This window comes from Camelina sativa, chromosome 17, assembly GCF_000633955.1.
Source record: "Camelina sativa cultivar DH55 chromosome 17, Cs, whole genome shotgun sequence".
NCBI lineage: Eukaryota > Viridiplantae > Streptophyta > Magnoliopsida > Brassicales > Brassicaceae > Camelina > Camelina sativa.
In genome coordinates, this window is record NC_025701.1 from 22,733,555 (window position 1) to 22,741,950 (window position 8,396).

The 8,396-nt window shown below is 38.4% G+C and overlaps 1 protein-coding gene across 1 annotated transcript; it reads right to left on the bottom strand.

Annotated features, from left to right (window-relative positions):
• On the bottom strand, window positions 3,618-6,105 carry LOC104757873 (putative pumilio homolog 10). Its single transcript, XM_010480658.2, has 6 exons — window positions 5,563-6,105; window positions 4,997-5,460; window positions 4,502-4,664; window positions 4,157-4,320; window positions 3,810-4,059; window positions 3,618-3,716 (listed from the first exon to the last, which is right to left on the bottom strand). The coding sequence occupies exons 1-6, from the start codon at window positions 6,103-6,105 to the stop codon at window positions 3,618-3,620; spliced, it is 1,683 nt and encodes a 560-aa protein (XP_010478960.2).

The window sequence follows — 8,396 nt, forward strand, 5'->3', positions numbered from 1 at the left end:
AACAAATTCTCTTATTTATATATGTCTAAGTATGTAAACTAATTAATCTCTACATTTAGTGTGATTATTCATTAAAAATAGAAATATTGATAACCGAATAGGAATATACNNTTTTTTTTTTTTTTTTTTTTGACAACAAATACAAGATTGGCTCAAACAAGCCAATGTGAAGGAAAATCGTTAACAAAGGTAATTAACTGCGGTGAAGTACGAGCACGCCGTGCAAGATTATCCGCGTTACCATTCTGGGAGCGTGGGACGTAGACCAAAGAAAAGGAAGTAAACTCCTCCTTATCCATCTGTATGTCCTCTAAATATGGTGCGAAAGCTGGCCACTCAGCGGGTGAAGAAACCATCTTCACTAAATCAGAGCAGTCGGGGAGGAAAACCACTGATTGATTATCCGCTCCAATCATACAGCGCATAGCCCAAATAAGGGCCTCAACCTCAGCATGAAGAGGAGATAGACTACGGCGATGGTTAGCAGCACCCTTAGTAGGGGCCGCACCCCAGGGCGAAATACAGAACCATCCTCTACCCGCATAACAATCTGTTGCTTTCCAAGAGCCATCTACAAAACACATATAGCTCGATGGAGATCTAGGTAATCCTAAACCTCCACTGGCATTATGCCCCTGCACCCCCGGGGTCTCCGGGGGGCATACCATATCATCCATTTGGGCCAATGCCCAGGCTCTTGCCTCATCCTCTGCTAAACGCAAGATAGCTAGGGGATTAGAGTCGAGATTACCAAAGAGTTTATCATTACGCGCTTTCCAGATATACCATAGAATCCAAGGGAAAAATTCATAGTCCGGAATTTTGTTAAACCGCCAAAAAAGAAAGTCCAGGTTTGTGAACACTGATTCCGAAGGAAATGAGCCCGGGCCCGTCGGGAAGCGCGACAAGGCCCAGACTTGCCGAGCAGGTGGACAAGTAAAGAGAGTATGATTTATCGTCTCCTCTTGAAAACCACACAGACCACACGTAGCATCACAGCTCATACCACGTTTGCGGAGGTTCGCCGTAACCGCAACACAACCAGAAAGCACTTGCCACATGAAATGACGGAGCTTTGGTGGGCATTTGATTTTCCAAACGAAAGCCTGCAGTGGCACTATATCGGGTCCAAAGACCTTCGACCCAGAAGATATCATTTTACTGGAGCGAAGGGCATGGTAGCCTGACTTAACCGAATATTTACCAGACTTAGTAAAGTGCCAGCCCAAGAGATCTGGGGCATCCGATTGTCGTAACGGCAAGGCAGAAATTATAGCAACATCTTCCGGTACAAAAGTAGCCGTAAGTTGAGCCATATCCCAGGAATTGGAATTCCTGTTAATAAATTTTGTAACTCTGAGCAAGGGATCAAAAGGTAACCCTGTGCTTAGTGCTGGTCTCGGGGATTGAGCAGGTATCCATGGGTCAGTCCATACAGAGATGGAATCACCAGATCCTACCCGTTTAATAAGTCCTTTATTAACCAGAGAGCGAGCAGAAATCATACTCCGCCACCCGTAGGATGGAGAGTAAGATTTTATTGGATCCAAAGGATCGGAGTGCCGGTAATAACGTCCTTTAAAAACTCGTGCAAAAAGTGAATCCGGTACCGTGATCAACCGCCATAGCTGTTTTGCCAACAGGGCGGTGTTATAATCATCCAAACAACGAAAACCAAGACCCCCTATATCTTTACCATGACAAAGTTTATCCCAGGCGACCCAATGTAACCCGCGTGATTGATCAGACGAGCTCCACCAAAAATTGGAGATCGCGCTAGTCAATTTCCTCGTAACCGTCTTTGGCAGCCGGAAGCATGACATTACAAAGGTAGGAACAGCCGTAGCAACGGACTTGATCATTACCTCTTTACCGCCCTTGGACAAAAGTCTTGCTGGCCACCCGCTTGCCCGAGCCTGAAGCTTGTCCTGTACAAACGAAAAAATTTTCGTTTTAGCACCCCCTAAGCTTTCCGGGATACCTAGGTAGGAGCCCATCCCACCTAGGTTTGTGATACCTAAGACCCCTTTCAACTCCTCCCGTAGATCAGTATCCACCGTATGTCCAAATTGAACCGAGGATTTCTGAAAGTTTATTTGTTGACCTGAGACCCTTTCATACTTCCTAAGAATCTCCAGGACCACCTCACACTGTTCTTTTGTAGCTCGACAGAAAAACAGGCTGTCATCCGCGAATAATAGATGGGATATGGCAGGACTGGCAATCGAAACCTTAATCCCAGTAAGTAACTTCATACGTTCTGCCTTACGGAAATGAGCAATAAGTACCTCCGTGCAGAGAATAAAAAGGTAGGGGGACAACGGGTCCCCCTGACGCAATCCCCTACACGGAATAATAGAACCGTAAGCTTGACCATTAATCAATACCTTATACTGGACCGACCGAACACAAAACATTATCCATGATATCCATTTATCACAGAAACCAAATTGCCGGAGCAGATGTTCAACAAAAGACCACTCCACCCGGTCATAGGCCTTACTCATATCCGTTTTGATAGCCATAAACTTGCCCTTGCAAGACGGGTTTGTCCGCAGGCCATGGAACATCTCCTGAGCAATCAAGATATTATCAGAAATTAAGCGGCCCGCAACAAATGCTGATTGTGTTTCCGAAATCAGGGATGGTAAAATGGCGCGGAGGCGCTGACACAGAACCTTAGATATAATCTTATAACTAACATTACATAGGCTTATGGGCCTTAATTCCGTCATCCTCGTCGGTTTATCCACTTTTGGGATAAGACAGATATTAGTCATATTCAGTCTGTTGTCAAATTCCCCATTCCTCATGAAAGAATTAACCAGTAAAACCAGATCAGATTTAACCGTAGACCATGCTTTCTGGTAGAAAAGGGCAGTCATGCCATCAGGTCCCGGGGCCTTATCCGGATGCATCATAAAAAGTGCTTGTTTAACTTCCTGTTCAGTAACCTCACGTGTCAAAAAATCATTTGTCGCGGGGGTAATTAAGGAAGGAACTTCCTCTAACATGTCCTGAAAATCCGATGGATCCGATGAGGTAAATAACTCCTGAAAATAAGATTCCGCAATATTTTGGACACCACTCTCCTCCGTCGTCCAAACACCCTGCTGGTCATGGAGACCCACAATACGATTCCGAGCTCTCCGTTGCTTCGTTTGAGCATGAAAGTACCCGGTATTATGATTCCCAAGTTTCATCCACCGGCTTCTACTTTTCTGATACCAATACACTTCCTCATCCCTGTACGCCTCCCGCAATTTCCAAGTGAGTTCCGCAAGTTCATCCACCGTAGTGGCATCATTTTCCGCAAGTTCCGCAAGAGTTCCACATTGTTTAGTCTTGTTATTCCAAAACCTTGTTTATTATTTTGGCTGTCTGTTTTGAGTTCCAAATAATGCAAAAAGAGAGAAAGAGAGAGAGAGTCTCTTATATATCTACTATATGAAAGAGTAATGGCCTAAAACACAGATTAGCAGGTTAGTCACTTCGAAAGAAGAGACCGACAACAAAAACATTAAAGGGATTGTCTCTTTCTAAAGCCCTATCCGGTCCTGAGATACAAAATAACAACAACCGTTTTTTCTTTTTTTGGGTACTAATCAAAGTCACATCTACAAGATGCTCTTGGAGAATATCTTCTTGCAATAAGGATTCGACTGTAGTTTCCCAAACCTATCAACCTTCTCCACCAATCTAGCTCGAACAGCTCCCTGTTTCAACCAACCCCAAAACCCATGTGAATTTCTGTTTTTGGAAGCTTTTGGGTGTATAAAATATGATATTTTAAATATCTTTGATTTTACCTTGGTTACAGAAAGAGCTGTTTGGATCACATAATTCGCATAAGGATCTTGCAGAAGATATTCAAAGTTTGGAACAGAGAGGAGCTCACGGACGATCTCAGCCCGACTCTCTGGATACATACTTAGACACTTCTCAATCACATGGCTACTAAACTTCTGAGTCGCTAGCTCGGCGTAATGCAGTCTAAACTGAACCAGCAGCTTCACTGCAGAAACTTCTTGCTCTATTAGGCACTGCACCACATAGTTCCTGTCCATTTCCACAAACCATAAAGAGAGTTTTTCAAACTATACAACTTTAACATTAAGAAACTTTTTTGAGTATACAGTCTAGATATGAATTTAACCCGAAAGGATCCTGTGAAAGGTGAAGTGCGTTTCTTGATATCTCAGCGACGAGTCTCTCATGTTGCGGTCCAACAGAGTTTATAAGGCAGCATTGAAGCACACAGCATCCGTGGCGATGAACTGCAATCTCAGCACAGTACTTTGTAGCTGCGTCAAACACAAACTGACACCAGATTTCACAACATTCATCAGGGCTTAAGTAAGAAACAAAATAAAGAAATTAAGATATGTGACAGCAATTTCAGCATATTTAGTAACAGCTTCTAACACAAAAACTGACACCAAAGTTCACATCCATAATCAAAGCTTAAGTAGGAAACAAAAAGATGGTGACTGAAGTAAACCTTGTTGTCATTAGGACCAAGGAACTCCAAGCAACTCTGTATCACATGATTCCCATTCAGATCTGTAACAAGAGCAAGAAAGCCCGGTCTAAGACCTGACTTCACCAATGCAATCTGCTGTTTAGTTTTCACGGTTTCAATCATCTTCTGTACAACCCTTGTCCTGTTTTGATTCATAAACAAGTTAGCCAGAAGTTAGAATTCAAAAACGCATTAACCAGTGGATTTTTAAACCAAAGGTCTCAGCTTTATTTCTTGTAGCTTCCTGAAGTTTGCAAATTTGGTTTGTCCAAAAACGGCAAAAAGTACAAATCAAATGTATTCTTTTATTGATGTGCAGAGATTTCAAATATTTCCATAAACAAAAAAAGATTTCATCTTAATCCTCAAAAGATGAAATATCTCCATCTCTATATTGAACTCGTGGACTTGTTGACTAAATTAATGAATCAATGGTTTTCAAAGTTACCAAAGTTGGTAGAAAGAGAAGCTTACCCGTAAGTGTCAAGGCAGATTCTGATAAGCTCCCTTGGTTTTAAGGTTAACACACTCACAATCAGCGTTCTCTGTTCCTCATCAGACACATCTAACAGCTTCTGGACGATGTAATTCCCAAAAGGATCCAAGGAGAGTTCAACAACATGGTCAATGATTTCATGGAATATAACCTTAGTAGCTTCATGAAACGTTCCTTCTTCGACCAGTTTCTGCAAAACTCGACAACCAATCTGATCTTTGGCCATCAAGTTCACAGATCCGTAACTGTTAATCATGGAGACGAGATTCAGAGGCAAACCACCATTGATCTTAGGCTCATCTTCCTTCAAATACCTTCTCATCTGAGTACTCTCTTCTGGATAAGAAGCTCCAGAACCTTCCATGGCGGCTATGGTTTGATAAAACCTATTTCCTTCAGCCATCAACGAACCTTTGAACTCATCGTTCCCAATCAGACTATCCTTTGTAGAAAAAGGTCCAAGCTTTCTGTAAACTTCCATGGCGGCTGGAGCTCGAAAAACCCTATTTCTTTCAAACATCAACGCATCGTTGCCACAAGAGACGCTTCTGAGACTAGGAGGTGAGATACGCTTAACAATGGGAACATTCTTAAAAGCCATCATCTCTTCGAATCTGTTGGGGTTAAAGGAACCTTGAAAGCCAAGCAATCTAAGCTCTTCCGGAGAAGAAGCTCCATGAAAGTTGTTGTTTTGCAGACGAACAGAGGAAAAGTTTCGAAACCCATCATGATGAATCTGAGAAGCAGCCCCTCCAGTCAGATCCTCCTGCTCAAAGTCAAACCCAGAAGACCCATGAAGAGTTGTAGCGCCAGACCCAAAATCACCCGGGTCGACCCGGAAAGGTTCATCTTCAGGTTTTGTCCAGATGCTCATGTCACAAGAGATACCCATTTTGTTAAGCTTTGTACACAAATCCAGAGCATCACCGCTTTTGCTGTAACACTGATTCTTCAGAAATGGATTTGTATCGAGACTCTGTAAAAACCCACCGGAGCCAAAATCATGAGGAAGTCGATGATCCGAAGCTCGTCCCAAGTTAGAATCTCCCTGAACCTCTCCAAAACCCATGAATCTCTCTCCAAACATCATATCAAAAACAGAGTAAAAGTGTGTAGAAACGAAGAGAGAAGAGACAGTAAAGCCAAGGAAACAATACGGAGCAGAGAGCCAAGAAATGGTTTTGACGTTTTGTGTGTATACGTACGGAGAGAGCCTTCACGTCCAAAGGGCTGTGTTTGTCTCTTTTGTCGTTTTTTGTTTCAGTCACATTTGGCCATTAATGTGGCAACAGAGCCTCAAACACTACTACTGCTTTTTGCAGCCTGCTGCCGAGGATATATTCTCAAATTACACTTCTGTCCCTTTTTATTTTTATTCGGCCACGTGTCTCTGCCGGGCTTAACGGCAACGCTCTTGCGTCACTTATTCACTCTCTCGCTGTCCTACTATATTTGAAAATTATTTTTTTATTAGTTTGAGTTTATTAGATATATTTTTATAAAAATTATATATGATTGATTACGGTAATAAAATATTATTATATAAAAAAATTAAATTAATATTATCATTTTTATTATCAAAATTTATGGTAATTTTCATTATTACTTTCACCGTCTGGTTCTTCATTATACTTTTTTTATTCTTCTTATTCGTCAACTTCTTCACATTCTTCCACTGAAAAACTTTTTTTTAGACTACCACACAACTTGTTGACCCATCAAACTCCAAGAACAAAATTATTTCTTTTCTCATAAAATTTTGTAAAATTCATGAAGAGCAGCATAGTTAACACATGCATCCAATTATTGATAATTTTATCTATATACTTATTTTGTTTTAGATCCACACGTTTAGAATCTTTTCCAACCAAAATCCTTACTTGGTTTATAATATTTTAAAAACATAATAAAATATACTAATAATAATTTATTTAATATGAATCATATGATATATAGAAATATGAGTACACTATAAGAACATATTAAGTATAAATAAATAATATCAATTATGTTATATCATCAAATAATATCAATTGTATCATATTCTTAAATAACCGTAACCGTATATAACCGTAACCGCTTGAACCAGAACTGTATCTAAACGTAACCTATTATAATAAACAGTTATAGTTAAGGCTAAACAATACTTCTAACCATAACCGATGGTTAATAAACCATAACCTTGACAACCGTAACTCTGGTCATGCCTATGTATAGCTAATAAAACATATGTGTTTGTTGTCCATCTTTCTTCTTTAAACTCTAAAACTTGACTCAAACATCAAATCAAAGTCTTGCGATGTCAATCCTTCTTCCTTAGACCCAAAAATAAAAAAATAATGAAAGAATATCAACTCATCTATAAAATCATAAACAAAAATTTGTTTTGTAGCTCATAAGAAATAAAAAGCACAAACGTAGATAAATAAGATAATTTATGTTTTACATCAATATTTATAGTATTTTAAACTTTTAAAAGGTTTCGAAATATAAAATTTGAACCTTTTAAGAAGTTTCAATATTTATAAAATTTTAAACTTTTAAAATTTAAAAATTATAATATTTAAAAACTTTTTAAAAGCTAAAAACTTTTAAAAGTTTCAATATTTATAATATTTAAAATTTTAAGAATTTAAAAAATTATAATATTTTTTTGAAACTTTTTAAAGTTTTAATTTGATCAAATAAAATACCGGATCAAACCGAATAATTTTTAATTTGGACGCTTGATAAATCAAGCTTTCCTGCTTATTCGTTGTTAGAAGCATATTAATCTTATTTATACTGGTTCTGAATCATTGTCTAAAACTTTTCTAGTCGATGTGAGATATTGTGCATAGTTATTTTATTTCCATAAATTTAAAATTTGCCTTTTTCTAAAAAATTCTGGAAATTTTAAAAAATGTTAATGAATGACATGTCAAATCCTGATAGGTTGCTTTAAAATAATTCTTAATATAGAAAATTCTGGAAATTTTTAAAAATGTTAATAAGTGACATGTCTTATTACAATTGGATGTTTTAAATCCTAGGTGGACAGCCTTAGAAGCTTATAGCTTCTACTTTTTATTAGTATAGACTATGTTTTGAACCCATGCTACGCGTGGCTTTATTTGATATATTTTGATGAACTTATATATGATTGATGACCTTTGATGAATTATTATTTTATAAAAATTTTAATTAGTATTAAGGAAAAAAAATAATTTCAGATACACAAGTTTGAAAAATATAAAAATCAGTTGTGTTATAAAATCAAATCTGATCAAAAAAATCATGAATCTAACTTGACGTCCCGATGAGACGGATCAAACTGGTGACCTCACATATCCTAAACCATTTTTTTGACCACCAGAAAAACGAAACAATTTTATAATC